This window comes from Chelonoidis abingdonii, chromosome 6, assembly GCF_003597395.2.
Source record: "Chelonoidis abingdonii isolate Lonesome George chromosome 6, CheloAbing_2.0, whole genome shotgun sequence".
Lineage (NCBI taxonomy): Eukaryota > Metazoa > Chordata > Testudines > Testudinidae > Chelonoidis > Chelonoidis abingdonii.
This window is the reverse complement of record NC_133774.1, coordinates 83935572-83956740: the sequence shown is the minus strand read 5'-3', so window position 1 is coordinate 83956740 and position 21169 is coordinate 83935572. Positions and strand designations below refer to the sequence as shown.

Below are 21169 nucleotides of genomic sequence, written 5' to 3'. Positions count from 1 at the left end.
TCTTTTTCTTGAGTGATAATTAATTTAGAACCCATAATTTTGTATGTATAGTTAGGATTATGTTTTCCAATATGCAATACTTTGCATTCATCAACACTGAATTTCATCTGCCATTTTGTCACCCCGTCTAGTGAAATCCCTTTGTAACTCTTTGCTGTCAGCTTTGGACTTAATTATCTTGAGTAATTTTGTACTGTGCAAATTTTGTCATCTCACTGTTCATGCCTTTTTCCAGATCAGTTTTGAATATGCTGAACAGCACTAGTCCCAGTACAGATCGGGTGTGTGTGTGTGTGTGTGTGTCCCAATCTTTACCTCTCTCCATTGTGAAAACTGACCATTTATTTCTACTCTTTGTTTCCTATCTTTTAAAGAGTTACTGATTCATTAATAGACCTTCCCTCTCATCCCATGACTGCTTACTTTGCGTAAGAGCCTTTGGTGAGAGACCTTGTCAAGGACTTTCTGAAAGGCCAAGTACAGTGTATCAACTGCATCTCTCTTGTCTACATATTTTTGACACCTCAAAGAATTCTAGTAGATCGGTGAAGCATGATTTCCCTTTACAAAAGCTGTGTTGACTCTTCTCCAAAATACTGTTCATCTATGTGTCTGATAATTTTGTTTTATATGATAGTTTCCACCAATTTGCCTGGTACAGAAGTTAGGCTTACTGGCCTGTAATTGTCAGGATTGATTCTGCAGCCTTTTGTAAAAATAGGTGTTACATTAGCTACCCCCCAGTCATCTAGTACAGAGGCTGATTTAATCAGCAATTTACACACCACACTTAGTCATTCTGCAATTTCATACTTGAGTTCCTTCAGAACTCCTCAGTGACTATCATCTGGTCCCAGTGAATTATTACTGTTTAATTTATCAATTTGCCCAAAAACCTCCTACATTGATATCTCAGTCTGAGAGAGTTCCTCAGATCTGTCATCAAAAAAGAATGGCTCGGGGGTAGGAATCTCCCTCATATTCTCTGCAGTGAAGATTGAGGCAAAGAATTCATGTAACGTCTCTGAAATGTCTTCCTTGAGTACTACTTTAGCACCTCGATAGTCCATTGGTTCCCCTGATTGTTTGGCAGGCTTCCTGCTTCTGATGTACTTAAACATTTTTTGCTATGAGTTTTTGTGTCCTTAGCTAGTTGCTCTTCAAACTATTTTTTGACTTGCCTTCTTATACTTTTACACTTGACTTGACAGAGTTGATGCTCCTTTCTATTTTTATCACTAGGATTTGACTTCCAATTTTTAAAGGGTGACTTTTTGCCTCTAACCACCTCTTTTACTCTCCTATTTAGCCATGGTGGAGTATTTTGTGATCATCTTTTTGTTTTATTTGGGGGAATACATTTACTTGGAGCCTCTGTTGAGGTGTTAGTAAATAGTCTCCATGCAGTTTGCAATCGTTTCACCTTTGTGATTGTTCCTTTTAATTTCGGTTTAACTAGCTTCCTCATTGTCCTTTCAAAGTTAAATACCACTGGGGTGGCTTTCTTTTGCATTATTCTCCTACAAGGACATTGAATTCAATTACTTTATGATTGCTATTACCGAGTGGTTCAGCTTGGATCAGGTCCTGTGCTCCACTTAGGACTATTCCTCTTGGATGAGATCCTGTGCTGCACTTAGGACTAAATCAAGAATTGCCTCTCCCTCTGTGTGTTCCAGGACAAGATGCTCCAAGAAGCAGTCATTTAGTGTATTTATAAATTTTATCTCTGCAACCCTTACTGAGGTGATATATGCCCAATCAATATGAGAATACATGAAATCCCCCGTTATTATTATGTTTTCTGCCTTTGTAGCCTCTCTAGTCTCCCTGAACATTTCAGAGTAACTGTCACCATTCTGGTCAGGTGGTCAGTAGTATATTTTTACTGTGATACTTTTATTGTTCAAGTACAAAGTTTCTATCAATAGAGGTACAGTTTGAGTCATTTAAGATTTTTACTTTATTTGACTCTATACTTTCTTTCACATACAGTGACACTCCCCCACCCAGCACAATCTACTCGGTCATTTCTATCTATTTTGTACCTGGTATTACTGCATCCCATTGATTAGCCTCATTCCACCAACTTTCCATGATGCGTATATTATCAATATCCTCATTTATCATCTATTTCACACCCCTCAGTCTACAGACTTCTACATTTAGACTTAGAAACAATAACTCCAGGTCTCGAATTCCAGCTATGCCATTGTACTGCCAAAATCAGAACCAAGGAACCCCTCAAACATTATTCATTTTCCTAGGCTTAAGGATTTCTCATCTGGGTGGGATTCCAAGCTGAAGGAGACGAGAGCAAGGGATGAAGTAATAACATGCAGGATACTTTTAAACTAAAGTGACAAGCAAATGGAAACTGTAACAGGGCTGGAAACTCATTCAGTAAAGTGCTCGAGCTCAGTATTTTTATATAGCAGTGACATTATAAAACCTTACTGGAAATATCACACTGTTTCAAAAATGTTCGAATGCTGTGGCAACATCTACTGAAAAGGGAAGAAACAAAGAAAAAACGAAGTGAGAAAGCGAGGGTGAAGCATGGAAGCCAAGATCATTAGTCAAGTGAATAAATGCAGATGGAGTAAAATGAAAAAAAAAGCAGAAAATTAGGAAGGAATAAAAGAATATGAATCGATTGTTATTTAACTTTTGGTTTTACTTAAAGTAACAGAAGCTTTTTTCTGTTATTCACTAGGAGTAAATATTGATTTCAGCACCCTAACTACTACCACTACTAAAACTAAACTTGCGTATATTTCTCATACAACCTCTTTTGTTTCCTTTCTTGCTTTGTTAACTTTGGGAAGCCTTACGGATATTTGTTTTTTCCTTTTATAAACAGAGCTCAGACATAAACATTTCACTAGACAGAAATTCACTAATTCTCAGCCATGTTTTTTTAATCATTTCAACTGATGCAGGAAAGCAAAAGCAACGGACTGCAGCTGCCTTCTTGCCATATCTTCAAGATATCTTTGTCATCTAAAGTGAAATTCTCCACGTGACTAATCTGTATGTTAATTAATCACTTTTATTATTTTTGAAGAAAACCCAAAAGGTTAAAATGACCCAGTTACTTCATTGTGGAAAAATGCTCATAACATGCTGTACAGAAATGTTCTATCTAAATAGCAAAGATTTGCAGTGCAGTCACATAACATATTAAAATCATTACAGCCATTGGCAGCTCTGCATCAATATTTTAGCTGGAGCACTGTAACTCTCACCTGCACATGGGCTCATTAAGGTCACTGTTAAAAATGTCTCTCACACTCTGCTGGACTAATCAGTGAAGCGTAGACATTTCCCACCATGTCCTGTTGCTCCTCAAGTGTATTCTATGCAGTCTAAGGGACAGTAAAGTTGCCCCAGAGGGATCCTTTAACTAGAAGATTTAAATGTATTAACTTAACTGCTGTGAAAAGCACATTGCATTGGGAGAGAAACAAATACGTTACTTCTTTTTAATTTTCTGATTTTTCTGAGCAGAGCAGTGTCCCAAAGGTAGAAGTACCAATAGGCACAACCCATTTGTCAGTAATCAGAAAATTAAAGTAACTCTCCTATTTCCATCTCCAGGAGACTGTGAGATTACAGTCTATTTTATTGTTCATCCATTGACTACACGCATGCAAAGGGATAGTGTACACACATACTAGAGATTTCATTTTACAGTTAAAGTATGATTAAAATGGGAAAAGAGCAAACAGTGAACACTCCTGCCCTTCCCTTATCTACACATCCATAACATCATTCTAATGTTTTTGTCTCTGTATTTTTTTTTATTATGATCTTATTAAAAGGGGCATTATACGTTAAACAAACTAATGCAAGTTCTTGTGATCTCAGGACAGTTATTCCAAAAACAATGCAGTATTTTATAATGAACATTTATAGTCAGGTTTGTGACAAAGTAATTCATCATGAAAACAAATGAAGTCATGCAGTAAATAAGTATCTGTAATAATAAGTACTGACATATCATTTACGACTCAAACCAGCAAGCCCTCTGTACAGCATTACCACTAAAATGAATGTTTTGGTCTCTTTTTTTAATTTGAGCTGAGCAAATACCTCATGGTCAATATGCTATCCAGTGTAATTAGAATTGGAATATACACAAGCAGATCAAAAGCTCTTCCAGGGCTATGGCCAGATCACAGACATCTACCGGTGAGTATTCATTTTCTGACATTTGCTATTTGAGCTGTCTGGATTAGTTGTGTTTGGTCAGATTAATCATGTTGCCTGTTCTTGGTTCCCTAATTGAGCAAGAGTGCAAGCACTTTAGGTATAAATAGTTATGCAAATTTAAATTTTGGGTTCCATAAATATTTTCACATATAACTATGAAAGTTACTTTCTCCAAACATTTGTGTCAGCAGCAGTGGACTGGCCTGCAGGAAAAGGAAAGAAGAGAAGTCCTTCCAAGGCGGTCTGGGCAATTGCAACTCATGCTCTATCTACTCACCTCCACCAGCACCACCTCCTTCTTCACAAAGATTAAGGGCGATGGCAACAGTCTTCTCTCACTTGAAATAAAGGGGGCTGGAAGTACCACTGCCATCACTTCATGTTGTGATTTTTTTAATGAGCTCACCTGTCTCAGTGCATGGGCTGCCCTTTGCCTATTGCTACTTCTTGTGTTTGAACTTTGAATTAAACATACTACTGTACTATAAATTCTGGGCTAGCGCAAAGATCATGCCTCCTAGTGTTTACCATGATAGTATGTTCAATTGAAACACAAGACACATCAGAGGGCAACTGCGGCCGATTCTGGGCTCAAATCCTGTGTCCCCACTCTTCTCCACTGGTGATGCCTTCTCCTTGCAAGGATTAATTTCTAGATTTGAATTCTATTGAGTCTTCTGCCAACCAGGAGGGATCTGTGGGATCTGTACTTAATCTGTCCCTGTTGCAGTAGTCTTGGGTAGCCAATAGGTCTTCAGGCCTCTAAGAAATTTCCCTGTATGTCTGTACAATAAATATCAGTCACTTAGAAAGAGAATACAGAGGGGCTGAACATATTCAAAACAAGTTTGCATAAACATATGAACAAATACTGAGGGATATTTATTTGCATCATTTGTCCAGCTCTTCTTGCAATACAGTTTGAAGTCAACTGCATTAGTTATAACATACATCCAGCATATTAACTCAAGCTTGGCTAAAATCTGATGGTTTCATGCGTATGCTTTGCAAGTTGTTTCCCAAGACTCTGAGTAAAATATTCTAAATATGTGTCAAAAAGATAAAAAAGAAAATTTGTGCAAGAAAACTTTACCCCAAAAACATGAACAATGTTTAAAATGATTACATATTTTCCCTATACAAAAAACCTAAGTATAAAAATTGACTTTATATTTATTTTTTCTTATGTTGGTTTCATTTTCAATACTCCACAGACCCATAATATGACAATTTCAGGCTCTCCAGAAAGATAAATCTTGACACAGTCCTATCACCTTCACTAGCACAAATATATTGGCAAGGAACTTTGACCAGCAGTAGTAAATTTTCATACTGAAATCATTATTTTTTTACAGTTTTTGAAATTTTACAGTGGTTGGTTTCTGAATACCAATATTAATGCATAAATGTAAAAAAGGCAATTTTAATTAACCTTTTGTCACCCTTTGTATCAAGTGCAGCTTTATGAAAGGAATGTAAAAGAAAATCATTTATATATTAGAGACATTTTAAAAAGAGACACAGGAACTTATTCTATGTTTTGAAAAAGAATACTGTTTGTCTATACTTTATTATAAATAATCATGTTCTGTCATAGTTTCTTCTTGCCAGCAAATGAAGGACATTGTTTCACACAGATTCTAAAATGTACATGAGTATTTGATTAAATCACGTTTCCTTGAGAGAATAAAGTTCATTCGCACAGAGCAGACAGTAATGAGGAGCTCATTATTACAATAAGACCTTGGTAACCAGTACCAGTTGCATTTGGAAAGACACTCCTCAGTTTTTCTTTTTTTAAAAAATAAAGGTACAATTATAGTTATTCATTTACTTTAAAAATTCTTAAGATGACGAAAAGTAGTATTTATATATATAAGTCCTTGTATAAATTACAAAACTCAAGTTTATGTTACAGAGTTCCTTCCCCAGAGGAAGCATAAAGCACTTTTGTGGTACCTTCACCAGTAAATATTTGTATCACATTAAGTTTGACAAACACAACAAAGACTGATATTGCATCCTAAAGTCCAAAGAGAACATTCCTTTGATGCAGTCTCTCATGATGCATGTGCTCCATGGGATCATTTGATTGCCATGAGTTCAGTCAATTTTGAATAAAGGGCATAGGAAAGTAACACATCTAACCAGTTCAGTAGGAATTGGAAATATTAATGTACAGCAGTCTCATCTTTTTTGAGGTCAATATACACCCTTTGGAAGACAAAGAGGAGTTTAAGAATATGACAATAAAATAAAAAGAACAACAATGAGGTAAACTCCCCCAAAAAGGCAGAATGAGCTGGAATGTCAGGAGACAGTTCGATTGTACCTGACACCTAAATGTTTTTCTAGCCAGAGTTCAGCCAGCTGCATGGTAGATGCAAATGTACTTGCTTTGGACCCCAAGCACATTTTATATTGTTTAGGGTCTAAATTAGGGTCACACTGAACCGGGTGAAACACATGTACAACTCCTACTTCTTGACTTCTAAAAGCCTTCAGCCCAGAAGTTATTACTTTAGTAAAGAGGTCTACATCCTCAAGTCCCCAGCCTTGAATTGAGGTATCAAATCCACCAGCACTCAGTAGATCACTTTTGTAAATACAAGTGATTCCAAATCCATAGTCTCGCCAAAATCCAGTTTTCTTTGTGAAAACAAAGTTACTGTCACCGGGAGGGTTGCCTCCATATATTACTTTTGGATCATATTGACTAAAGATGATGGGATAATAAACCTGCTGCCCTTGAATAGTATTATCTCTACATCGTTGAAGAAAGTCTGGTGTGAATATCAGGTCAACATCACAGAATAGCAGCAAAGTGTCATTGTCAAATTGAGATGAGGCCATTTCAAGACCTAAACCTCTGGAAAACTCCCCTGTCATAGGAATTAGGGTCATATCTGCCTTTGGATACTTATTATGATATTCTTTAATTAACTCTCTGTGTTTGCTGGAATCTTGGCCAGAATCAGAGCTGAACAGAATTACTGCCAGCTTTACGTTCTGACTGGGAATAACACAAGTCTTTTCAAAATTCTCCATAAATCTTAAGAAAATGTCATATCTTCCTGTGAGAGGGACAAGAATATGTATTTTCTTGTCACTATGTCCTCCTATTTCTTTGGTGCTCTGAAATGATGAAAAAATCTTTAAAGAATTTGAAAGAAAAGAGAAAGACTGAGTATCACTGTTAATATTCTCCACAAGGCTTCTTACATCCAGTTCCTCTGCCTCTTTGAAAAAAGGCTTGCTAAACAATTGCTGAAGGTAAGCATGACGTCTCACTGGAACTGTAAGTTTTCTTCCTTTGTGTCTTTTGTACAAAAGCAGTAAATCCAGGATATACTCCACTCCATGCATAGGATCAACCCTACGGTAGCCATATTGTATTTCCTTGAAATCAATAAGCCTTCCTCTAGATTTAGAGTTTTCATTTATCATTTCCATTACTTGCATCACTGTGTCATCCAATGCTGCCCGCAGAATGCTATTAATGCTTTGTCTGGGTGGTTGATTCTCAGCCACAGAGTAAAGAAGCTTCCCTGTCAGGAATTCCCATTCAATTACTTCATTCCTTTCACGAGGCTGGAAGCGATTGAAAGATGGCATCATTCCCAGCTGCTGATCTTCCTTATTTATTTCACTGTTACTGAGCTTGCTCATTAGGGCACTTTCTCTATGGAGCTGGATGGTGCGATAGCGTAGTTCTGAAATTTTGCGGCTCAGTATGTAATTGTGGAGTCTGTACTGGTAGGCTGGCCTTTTATTTGGATGAAGTGTTATAGCTGTGTGTATTTTACTGTTGTGAAGATCTTGGATGTAACCCTTCCGGTTGTGTTCATAATTTTCATGGAACAATTGCTGCATCTGGAGGGGGAAGAAAATAAATGCAGTTAGGTAGGAAAAATGTTAAAAAATGCAAGCCAATGAACACCTGTTAACTTATTGTGATTTACTTTTCACATCACAGTTTTAAAGTCAAATAATAAATAAAATATACACGATTAATATTCAGTATCTATTTAAATTCAAGTAGGGCCTACAATGGGCAAATAATGTCTCAAATAAATTGACATCTTGTGCTTATCTTTACTTATTCTACCTGGAAAACCGGGTATCATTTTTAAGTTCATGCAGAATGTCAAAACGGATGATGTACAAGTTGAATTTTGCAAAGCATTCAATTCCTCTCATAAGCCTCTATCAATATATAAACCGTCATTTGTACAGATTCTTATTGCACAGTTATTACAGAGGCTGAGTGACGGAAGCTTTTTTGTTTTTTCTTTTTTAAAACAGAAACTTGAATTTACGTTAAGGTACACCTGAGCAGCTCTAAGTAGCTAATAATTCCTATTGCAACAACCAAATGGATAGAGCTTCTCAACACCGATTAAGCAAATTAACCTCATTTAACAAATTTGTTAGTTTTGTTCCACAGAATATGATTAAGTGACTACATTATAATCACTGGGATACAGAGCTCTGGCAGTGATGCAAACAGCAACCTGCCCAATCAAACTATACCTGTCATGCTAGTATCATTTACTGTAATGCACTATTGATTTCTGAGGTAAGAACATCCTACTTCTGTCAGATTACTAATTGTAATGAATTATAATTGTAACTAGTGGTTAAAGCACGGGCCAGGAGTTAGAAAATCTTGGTCATATACCTGCCTATGCTATTCACCGACTCTTGGGCAAGTCATACACTCTTTCTGTGCCTCAGTTTCCCCTCCTCATAAACTGTTCTGAATGTTCATTACTGTTTGTAAAATGAATTAAGTACTCTCTTAAATGGGAAGCAATAAAGAAGAGTAAAGTATTATTAACCTTCTTAAAATGCATTTAAGTCACACCATCCTTTGATGAGATAACAAACACTGACTTTAATTGGAAGCATGTTCTCAGTAATATAACAGAAAAGAAAAAGCAGGCTGTTTTCTTTCTTTGATTAATGGGAAACAGCCTGGTTTGTAATTACATTACATAGAAAAGGGGAATGCGTTCATTAGATAGGAAATGCTGTTCAGAGCCTTGTTGGTCAACTGAGGCACTAATTAGATCTTGAGGTTCGTATTGAAGTCTGTCTTCTATGCACTGCACAGATCAGCAAAGATGACATCTGATAACAGAACAAACAATATCCCAGCTTAAAATGTCTAACTAATTCACTTTATTACCAACCTCTCTAGAATATTTTGCTACTCATAGATAATATTAACCTATTATGCTAAGAACCAAAAGGGCTAAAATGTAATAGGCCTATTAGCAAAAGATCCTACAGCAGAAAATACAGATCATAATATTTAGAAAAGATGTTATTAATTTCATGCATCATTTCAACATATTGCTATTTCTTCTTCTGTAAATGAGTTTGCTTGTGTAAATAAAATAATTATTGTTCGCCACCTCTGTATTTGAGATCCACTTTGCAGGGTCCTAGAGCCTAGGCTCCAGCCTGAGCCCATACATCTACAAAACAAGTAAACAGCTCCTTAGCTCAAGCCTGAGTCAGCTGGCATGGGCCAGCCACAGGGTTTCAGCTGCAGTGTAGACATACCCTTAGATAGTACAATCATCCTTAAATTTTTCCTTAAATTTTCAGTTGCATCCTTCATTGTTATCCTGCTAAATTTGTGGAGAAAAATACTTTTTTATGCCAAAGTGGGAGGTGATGGTAGTAGTAAAGGTCCTACTACAAAACCTACTTCTCGCCCTGGCAGCTAGAATTAGTATAGCAACCCTTTCTGTGTCTTTCCATGCATTCTTGAAAAGCTCAGAATCCTGAAAGTCGGTAGCTATTACTGACAACATGTAAAATGTTTATTATGGTAGTGCCTAAATGCCGACCAAGAGTGTGCAGCCATTGTGTTAGGCACCATAGAAATGCAGAGTAGTAAATGGTCCCTGCCATGAAGAGCTTACAGTCTAAACAGACAAGACAAATGCAGGATGGGGAGAGAGGCAGAACATACAAGCAGAGTGAACAATGTGATGGCAGCAAACATCATGTTAGTTCCATTATTATTATTTGGGTGGGTACACTTAAGAGGGGATAAGTTAATATAAAGAAAAGGGAGGGTATGAGGGAGTGAGGAGACATGGCAGGTGAAAAGGGGGTAAAAGGGACTGTGTGAAGTGAAACTGAGGTGAAGAGACTGTAAGAAAAAGGGAGGGGGAGACAGCTGCAGTGCAGATGGGATGGAACAAACAGCCAATCAGCACAGGGCAGAGGAAATACAATCAAAACTACAGAAAGTTCTCTGAGTATCCAAAAGACATTCTGCCTTGGCTGCTCCTGCACCTACTGGCTGGAGCCTTTGACTGGTTCCAAGCTGCAATTTCTCCCAAGCCCATATGGTGAGGGTGAGGAGAGGCACCACCTGGGTCCTAGGGGCTATGCACTGATAGCTCTGTACAAGTCATTAGTGCATTGCAGCAAACTCTCATGTCCTTTGGAGAACAGGATTAGAATGCATCATGACCTTGGTAAATCGGAGAACTGATCTGAAATCAAGAAGATGAATTTTAATAAAGACACATGCAAAGCACTGCACTTAGGAAGGAAAAATCAAATGCATGGCGACAAAATGGGGAATAACTGGCTAGGTAGCAATACTACTGAAAAGGATTTGGGGGCAATAATGGATCACAAATTGAATATTAATCAACAGTGTGATGCAGTTCTAAACAAGTCAAATGTCATTCTGGGATGCATGAACAGGATTGTTGTATATAAGACATGGGAGGTAATTTGTACCCCTCTGTTTGGCACTGATGAGGCCTTAGTTGTGTCCAGTTTTGGGCACCACACTTTATGAAAGATGTGGACAAACTGGAGAGAGTCCAGAGGAGAGCAACAAAAATAATAAGAGGTTTATAAAGCATGACCTATGAGGAAAGGTTGAAAGAATTGGGCATGTTTAGTCTAGACCAGTGGTTCTCAAACCAGGGCCGCCGCTTGTTCAGGAAAAGCCCCTGGCAGGCCGGGCCGGTTTGTTTATCTGCTGTGTTCGCAGGTTCGACTGATTGCTGCTCCCACTGCCCGTGGTTCACTGCTCTAGGCCAATGGGGGCTGCAGGAAGCAGCATGGGCAAAGGGACATGCTGGCTTCCCTTCCTGAAGCCCCATTGGCCTGGAGCGGTGAACTGCGGCCAGTGGGAGCCACACTCAGCCGAACCTGCAGACATGGCAGGTAAATACAACAGCTTGGCCCACCAGGGGCTTTCCCTGAACAAGCGGTGGCCCTAGTTTGAGAACCACTGGTCTAGAGGAGAATAAACTGAGGGGCGACATAATAACAGTCTTCAAATCTGTAAAAGGTTATTATAAAGATGATGGTGATCAACTGTTCTACATGTCCACTAAGGGTAGGACAAGAAGTTATCAGCTTAGTTTGCAGCAAAAAGATTTAGATTAGATATTAGGAAAAAGACTATTTAGGCACTGACACAGGTTATCTAGGGAGGTTGTGGAATCCCTGTCACTGGAGGTTTTAAGAACAGGTTACACAAACACTGTAGTCAGGGATGGTCTAGATATACTTGGTCCTACCTCAGCATGGCAGGAAGGAATAGACGACTTCTTGAGGTCCCTTCCTGCCCCACATTTCTATAATTCATTGAAACACTGGCATCTTAGTATACAATGGATCAGATTCTCCATTGATCTTAATTGACACTGATTCGTGACATGAAGTAAATGAGCTATGATAAATGATACCATCTGAGGTTTGGGCCCAGTGTGTCCAGATCCTGATCCCACTCAAGTCAGTGAGTGGGAAGAATCCTACTGAATTCTGTAGGAGCAAGCCCAATGTGTTAATTTTTCATAGGACTTTACTAATTTTTTCTGAAGAGATTGCTGCCTTTTGAATGATTCTTACAGCACAACTAGCAATATAGAATTTCTGAATGCATCTCTTCGAGCTGAAACTAGAAGTTGGCAAGAAATGTGAGTAATCCAATAATGCTCTAAGGAACTCTGAACTACAAGCAGTAGAAAAAAACATGGTGAGCTGAACAACAGTGAAGACAATGTTTCCTTGTATGCTTCAATAGTTAATACGTAAGCATAAGGTAATTTGCATTGCAAATCTTTAAACTTACTGTAATCTTTGTGATTTACTGATGTAATAACAAATGAAAGCCCTTATTACATATAATGCAAATGCCCAAACCATCCCTCATTATTTTTACAAGACTACTTTGTATTAAAAGACTGAATGCAAATAGAGGTTTTTAAATTAACACCATTTTTCTCTGAATATTGTTTATAAAACTATTTCCTTCAGTTAAAAATCCAGGAGTGAAACTTAATCCTCACCACAACCCTACTTTTTTTTAAAAAAAATATGAATCATAATATTATAAGAACACCAGGATTTTATCTGCTTCATGGAACAACCAGCTTTTCATAGAACAATGGGGTACTTTTTCAGTCCTATCCTCCCCTTTCCCCAGATAGTTAAAGATTGGGTCTCATTCTGCATTTCTTTGCATCCAAAGCTTCCAGTGATTTCAAAGGGAATTTTGAATACACAAGGAATACAGAGCTGGGCTTGTAGTGATCTGATCATATGTGGTAGAAAATAAGCTCTTTAAAAAACCAATTTACACTGAAGGTGTATAATGCCCTCAGAGCCCCTCTAGTCACTGCAATCTTTTGAACTGAGAAAATTGTGGCTCTTTATGTTATCACTATACATATCTTCTTCCCATAGTCCGATCCATAGTGCAAAATTGATTTTACACCTGTAAAAACAATGGCTTTACTATTCGTTTTATATTTGTGTATAGCTTATCTGCATTATGAACTAAAATGTTGTGGGGTGTCTTTGCCAACCAAACTGAAGCGTGAATTGAGTTTACTATTTAAATTACTGTAAGCATTACTGATCATGGGTTTTTTGTACCATGTACATACTGTTATGTTGATATACCCAGAAATAAAATACATTGTAGTGCAGTTGTGGTCATGGTAAAAGTGACTGCAAAAATGGTATTCTCTTACACCGCAGATCTGCCCTCTCTGCATATTGTGAAACATATTTTCTTACTCTAGTGGCAAAAATATATACCGCGGAGCCAATGCAGCTATGGAGAAAGAGCTGGATTCTATTCTGTATTACACATCTTCAACAGAATTGTTAGATAACTTACAACTGCAGAATCTTTATGAAGTTACAGCCAGGATGAACAGAGCTTGATTGTTTTACCCCTTGTTAAGCATGCAGGGCTCAAAAGTGGAGAAAATCATCATTGTGGCCAGATTATTCCAAGAGTAGTTTCATTGTCATTGGGACTACTCACCAAGTATTATGAGTAAGGGTGACAAATTTCTGACCCTTGCTTACAAATAAACTCTGCAATACCAGTTTTACAGGATCAGGCTTCAAAGCAGAACTGCACTTTAAGGAATTAATTTAACTCTTTGAATTTCCTTGCTTTTGTGAGTTTGATTTAAGCTCAAAAGGTACATTATCTTTTGACTTCCTTTCTAATATTGTTCAAGACTTTACATGGACATCAGCTCAGCTCATTTTGAGACTAACCAACGTCAATCAAAGGCTCCGATAAGCTCTGAAAAAATATTGTTACTCCATTAAGACAATGGGTTTTTTGACGTTCCATTTCCTCTTTTCTGGTCATTAAAAACAAAAACAAACAAACAAAACAGTGCCTCCCTATAGTGTTGGAAACACAATTCTAGAAGAGTGCACAAAAAACATTGACTCTGTGGCACTATATGTAAACTCCTTTATGTAGATGCTTCACCTAAACACATACCAAAGAAATCAGCAAATATGTAATAAAGGCAAAAAGTCACATCAAGAAAGGAATTGGAAAGATTTAATTTCTGTAAATATCAAAAAGTTTCTTTTTGTAAATTAGTAAACACCTTTCCTGTGAAGGCAATCTAGTTCAATATACAGTGCATTTAAAAGCTGTTAAAGTGACAAGATATAAAGGGGAAAAGTTTAAGTTGAATCTGCATGACACATAAAACTGCTTGATAGTGGAAACATTACACTGAATAAGTCAATAGTTTTACGCAAACTATGCTTTTAATATTTTTACAAGCTTACTTTTGGAGTATATACTGCAGATTAAAAACTGGGAGTCACTGTTGCTCTTTCTAACAAATTCCCATGAGGAACTGGTTGCAGTTAGAATACAGGCAAATTATAATACTATTTCTTATGTCTCTAGGTCAGAATACTTATCTGACTTGTGGGTAAAGCAAAACTAACCCCTTGGGGATGCTTTGTGCATACAGGATCTAGTGGAGTGGTTCACAACATCATGGCTGCTGAAGCTGAGAGTGGTGTTTCTTCGGGAGAGCTCTCTTGCTCATCTTGCACTTTTTTACTTACTTCATAAAACACAATCAAAACGTGTACTTAGAATCAAACACATTTCTTTATGATGACCTTACTTCTACTGCAGACTCATATGCTCCTTCGTGTCCCAATGCTATCAATTTTTAAGGTCTTAAATAAACCTTAAGACCAGCCCTACTCAAGTTAATAAGCCAATAATATAACTGATGCTCAGACTGTGTTTTGGCCCTATATATTTCTACTGTCACGTACAGGCAGTAAACTGAAACTTACAAGACTGTTGATAGGCTCTGTCGGGAGTTGGATTTATAGGACTGTCAGTGAGGGCTGCATTCAAGACTGGATTAGACACAGAAAGGGAAAATATAAATTAGCTTGTCATTTTTAAATTTAACACTTAAAAAAAATTAATAAATGGCCTCTGCAACCATTGTGAAATTGTTTTTGAAGATATCATCGAAACAATTGGAAGAGGTTAATGAAATTTTTATCTGATCCTAGACTAGAGTCCTTTAAATATGTTCAAATGTCAATTAATAGGATGAAATCTGATTTCACATTTCCAGTATTGGTATATATTTGAAACTTAATATTTCAGTGTTATGCGAATAACATTCCAATTTGGGTAACAATATATCCCATTTTATAGTTCAGATATTCTCCTCATATTCAAGACATGAACAGTTTATACATTAGCTCATTGCAATGATCCTAATATCTGAGCTTCCACTGCAAGCCCCAGAACAAAACCCCCAACTGTACTGTATAGATGCTTCATTTTTTAATGTAAAAGCATTATTAGCTTGATCAGACGATTAAAATGCTCCAGTACATCTAGAGGGTATTTTGTTCACTGTATGGTCATACTACAGAGCATTGCACAATCCTTGACTGGGATTCCTAGGTGTTAACATAAAATAAAAAAATAGCACCAACAAATAATTTCTTTCCTTTTTTAAAAATATGTTTGGCAATAAAGACAAACCATTCTTTCTGTATCAGTATTCTCATATGCCCTAATGGGAAATCTTTACACAGCTGGGAGAGAACATTTATTATATGGTACAGGGAAATCATAGAATTTACAATAATGGGTAAAAAAATTATAATGATCAGTCCACATGAAAAGCCCTTCTAAAACTTTATTTTACATGCCCAATCCTCAATTTAAATCATTGGGAGTTTTGTCTGTGCATACTACAGTGGTACTATGTATAGGCAACTTCCAGTATTACTGATTCATACACTGGAACATGAAATCATCACTGGACTCCAGGACCACAAACAAGCCCTAAACTGAACTAGACTATTAATAATCCTACTCTGCACAATTAGTTGGCCCACCTACCTTAGAAGAAGAAAAAAAGATAAGGATCCAAATGAAAGCAATTAATTGCATTTAATATTCACCAAATAATAATCACTATAGTATCTTTAAAGGAAATGGTCTGATGTTTTATCTGTCAATGCAATTAATTATTCAAAAGCAAAATTTGTTTAGTTAGTACTTGTTTGGTGGTGTATTAATGTCTGCTCAGGAATTATAACTGATGATAAAAAGACACCAAGAAACTGAAAATTTTCTTGTTTAATGCCACTTTTGTGCTCAGTGCTGCTGGGGATTTTCTGTATAATTCCTTCTGATATTAATAAAAGAAATGAAATGAGTATAAATGGCATCATAATAGCTTCCAGAAGCCATACAAGTTTTTGAAAACCTTATATAGTCAACTATATATAGTCAAGAAATCTGTTAAGGCTATTAAGTATCAAATGTATTTATTTATTTGTCTATTTAGAATTAAATAATAAAAAGATGCCTATCCAAAGCTCTAGGCACTCTACCATATCATCAGTAATATAGTAAAATTCCAACAGCGTTCATCAATTGGTACAGTAATTCAACCAGCCAACCATCTACAAAAACGTCTTTCTTTTGACAGTTCACCATGGGGAAAGCATATCATAAAGTCCTCTCCAAAAAGCTTATGAAACATAGCTCTTGAAGCCTGCTTGGGAGGTCACCAAATCTGGGATATTCTGGACAAAGGGATGTGTATACATGAGGTACAGTACACTTAACAGTCAGGTTCTTGATACAGTCTATTTCTGGGAAAAGGAGTAAGTATCGTAGAGGCGGACATATAACAAATTGCACATTTTTTTCTGAGCAAATCTAGCAACAATTGGAAAAAGATTCTACTTATACCATTCCATTTGTCCTTTCTTTTCACTCGGAAACAAGCCAAGTTAGAGGTATGCAGGGATGTGGGTTTTCTTCTTTCCTCTTTATACTTTCCAGAATTTGGCAAAAACTATAGGAGCTCAACAGAAATAGTTATACTGTCTTACTTAAGCTATCAAAGCTAATTACACACCTTCATTTTCAATTAACCAGCTTGGCACTAACATTTTTTTCTGAATATCACCAAGCCTAAAACTATACAGTGATGTTCATTGGTCGCCATAAGTGTATCCTTTGAAGAAAGATATGCACTCTTCCCAAGCATGAAAGCACATCCTCTCATTATATCCATAACCAATAGCCAATAGTAAACTACCAAAAGCTTGGCAAAAAGGAAAATCTAAGTCAGCACTTTGCCTTTGCCTCTCTTTGTCTGATCATTTCTATGGAAACTTTCCCCCTCAGTTATATGCATAAATAAAAATTAAAAAAATGTAAAAATATTTTCATATCTGAATTTTTTCATAACTTATAATGGCAATCAGATTAATAAAAATAACTAAAGCACTGGAAAAAGACAGTTTGCTTCTAAAATAATTATTATGGGAAAAATGGAATTGGCTGCAAAATCCCTCTAAATCTATTAGTATTTCAATACAATCCATGAATTAAAATACATCCAAAATTTGATTTCTTTTGAGGCACATGGGATTGTCATTTTGACTCTCTTTTACTGCTCATCAGCTGTATGATTTTTTAAGCTAAAAAGTTTTTAGCATATAGTTACACAAATACACTTTGACAAACCTTCCCCCCACCTTAAAGAACGTCTTTATAGAATGGTCTAATTATGTGGAAAAAATTGAATATAAGGTTGCATAACCAATGAAAAGACAAAGAATCTCTACACTATTACTGAACTCTAGGGAATATTACTTAAATTACATGTAAGTGGAGTATCTACCCAACCGGGGTAATTGACTATATACAGGGGAAACAGTCAAACTGACTTTACACAAAGTGCTGTGAAATGCACAAAATAAACTAAAAATATAACAAAAAACATTTTGTTTCAAATATCTTTCCTATAGGTGGTTTAGGCATTAGTTGAAACAGATAAGTAAAACATTTCAGACAATGTGATTTTTTTTAACTGATAGTATCTGTCTAAAATCAGAATTCATAGTGCTGCTCATCAGAAGAAGCTATAGTTCTTTCACCCAGCAATGGAGAGAAAAGTATTTGAACAGATTAAATTGTAAAAGACCAAAAATTGGGGGAAGGACTAACGGATAGGTGTGCTGCATGAGAATACTTTTAACTTATATTTTAAAACTGATAAGGATTCAAGCTGACAGCATCCCTTTTAAATCACATTTACTAAGATTATAAACATCTGTCATTGAAATCTTTAGGGCATTTTAGAGGAAGCTATATGGTTTCTTTGCATCAGTCTTCACCACAAAAGAACTTGGGGCGATACCCTTGATTCACTGTTTTTAGGTAACAAAGTCCTGAAGTATGAAAAGAGGAGATGCTAAAGGAATCTGAAAAGCAGTGAGTCAACAAAACAGAAGCCACACATCCAAGAATTATGAGTAGGGCCCTACCAAATTCACGGCCGTGAAAAACACATGAGGGACCATGAAATCTGGTCCCCCCTCCATGAAATCTGGTCTTTTGTGTGCTTTTACTCAACACTATACAGATTTCACTGCGGAGACCAGTGTTTTTCAAATTGGGAGTCCTGACCCAAAATGGAGTTGCAGGGGGGTCGCAAGGTTATTTTAGGGGGTTATGGTATTGCCACCCTTATTTCTGCACTGCCTTCAGAGCTGGGTGGCTGGAGAGCAGAAGCTGTTGTCCGAGCGCCCACCTCCGAAGGCAGTGCCCCACCAGAAGCAGAGAAGTAGTAAGTGTGGCATGGTAGAGTATTACTACCCTTGCTTTTGCACTGCTGCCTTTAGAGCTGGGCTCTGGTCAGTTCTGATCACATAGCAAACATAGAAAAAATTAAGAGACAAGTAAAGAAAATGATTAGTGACATGGAAAGATTTCTCTAAAAAGAGAGATCGAAAAGACTGGGACTACAGCTGGCTGAAAATTGGAATTTCCATCTCATGGGAAAATCTAACCTTTAAAATTTGTTTTCATCAAAAAGTAGGCTGAAAGACTAAAAGTTTTCATGGAATGGAAAGCTCTGAAAAATTTTGATTTGATATATTTTTAGTCAAAAGAAATTGTTTCAATATTTTCAAACTGAATTTTTTTGTTTCAATTTGTCAAATCAAATTGAAATGTTTTATGAAGGCTCAGTTCAACACTGAACTGAATCTCTCTGAGCTGTTATCTTATTATCCCATTCTCTTCTATCACCCAGACTACATCTCCCTGATGTACCCAGGGCCAGCTCTAGCCATTTCGCCGCCTCAAGCACGGTGGCACGCTGCAGGGGGCGCTCTGCCGCTCGCTGGTCCTGCGGCTCCGGTGGATCTCCCGCAGACATGGCTGCAGAGGGTCCGCTGGTCCCGTGGCTTCGGTGGACCTCCCGCAGGCGTGCCGCCCTCCTGGCGACTGGCAGAGCGCCCCCCGCGACATGCTGCCCCAAGCACGCGCTTGGCGTGCTGGGGCCTGGAGCCGGCCTTGGATGTACCACACTGGCTGAACCAAAGGGGAGACTCTGGTATGTCATGAGATATTGAGTCCAGCCTGGGAGACCGAATCATAGCGTAGAACAGGGACAGAAGGCATCCAAACTACAGCTCCCAGAAGGCATTTTTGTAGCAGCTCTTGTGGACTCAGATTCATGTTGAACTGACCTGAAATGAACCATGCTGATCCAAATCAGAACATTTTGTTTCAATTTTCCTAATGGAAAATTAGGGGAAAATGTGCATTTCCTAAGGAAAATGTCTATTTTGCAGAAACTGTATATTCCATTGAAAAAACATTGACAGAAAATTTCCCACAAATTCTCATTGGAACTGTACAATTTAGACAGGAGCCATATACACAAAATAATGAATGATACAGATAGATAAATCAGACATATCTATTTACCCAGTCATAATACAAGAAAAAAGAGCATTAAATGACATTTAAAAGTCAGTAAATTTAGAATGTAGAAAAGAAAATACTTTATTATATAAAACATAGCTAATCTCTGGAACTCGAGGGCACAAATATTATTGAGGCTCAGAGCTTCGCAGGATTCTAAAAAGGATTAATCATTTATTTATACGGATAATATGAACATTCCAAAAAACATTAGAAGGGACATAAACTCTCACTGCTGCAGGGCAGAAGCCATTTAAAACTAATGAGGGTTATATAGAAACTTCCTCTATGGGCAGATAATTTAACAGTGGTCCACTGCAAGGTACTCAGCATGGGCTGGGTGCAGCTGAGCATCACGCCTACCAAGTTTAACATTAATAATTTTTTTCAGAGAAGTAAAAAAGGAACTAATAAAAAGAGAATTTCACAGTTATAAAACAGGATTCTAAATACCCACTGATAATAAGACAATTAGATGAACTGTTTGGTTTAGAATTATAATCTATTGTTAATTTGATGAGCCTTCATCCTAAACATACCTTAATATATGCTGTAAAAGTTCTGGTTTTACTACTGGTTTAAGAGAGAATGGATGCTATGCAAACAACAGATTGTTTACTTCCATGTTACTCAGGCTTTGATGATTAAATATTCCTGCCTCGTAATCACCTCATTTTATTTATTTATTTGTTTGTTTATTTTTAGCAGGATCCTGCAAACCACGGGAGTCATATATACATGGTTCAAATGTGAGAAATGAACTCTTTCACCTACATGGAGACTTCTTAACAGTGGAAAATTAGCTTTAACTAGAGAGATCAGAAGCATCCCATAGGTCAGAACACTACTACATGAGTTGTGAAGAAAATCAGTTTAGCAAGAACAGTTTTATGTTATACTTACCCACCAACAGGACATGCACCAGTGGTCCGCATAATAGGGCAGATTTAATCTTATCTCAGATTTAAATTTTTTACACTCACAGTGCATCCAGCCTTTACTCAGTTGAAGAACTGAACAGTATGATCTCCTTGTCAACCTAACTCACCTTTCTTTCATCATCAGTGAAAGAAAAGTAAATGTTCAAATTAAAATCTTATTCCTTATGGTGTAATCAACAAGATTAAGTAGAGCTTCATTCTGGCTGATTTTATTAACATTAAAGTTTTATGATAAATTATGAACATCCCTAGAGCTAAACAGCCAATTAAAATAACACAAGCATGGCAGGGTGTCTATTATAATGTTTTTCTTAGAAGAAATTCTAATTATATTGCCATTATACTTTTCCAAAGGCAAAACTATGTTTTGTTACAGGATGGGATGAAAATACAGAATTAATTAACATGAATGTATTCT

General features: G+C 37.0%; 1 protein-coding gene across 1 annotated transcript in view; it reads right to left on the bottom strand.

The window, feature by feature from the left end:
• Positions 1 to 3818: 3818 nt before the first annotated feature.
• The window catches only part of CHSY3 (chondroitin sulfate synthase 3), a 227130-nt gene continuing 209779 nt past the window's right edge, over positions 3819 to 21169 (bottom strand). The window contains exon 3 of the mRNA XM_032795453.2: positions 3819 to 8088. Coding sequence (XP_032651344.1) covers positions 6526 to 8088 — 1563 coding nt within the window. The 3' untranslated portion in view covers positions 3819 to 6525. The remainder of the gene's footprint in view (positions 8089 to 21169) is intronic.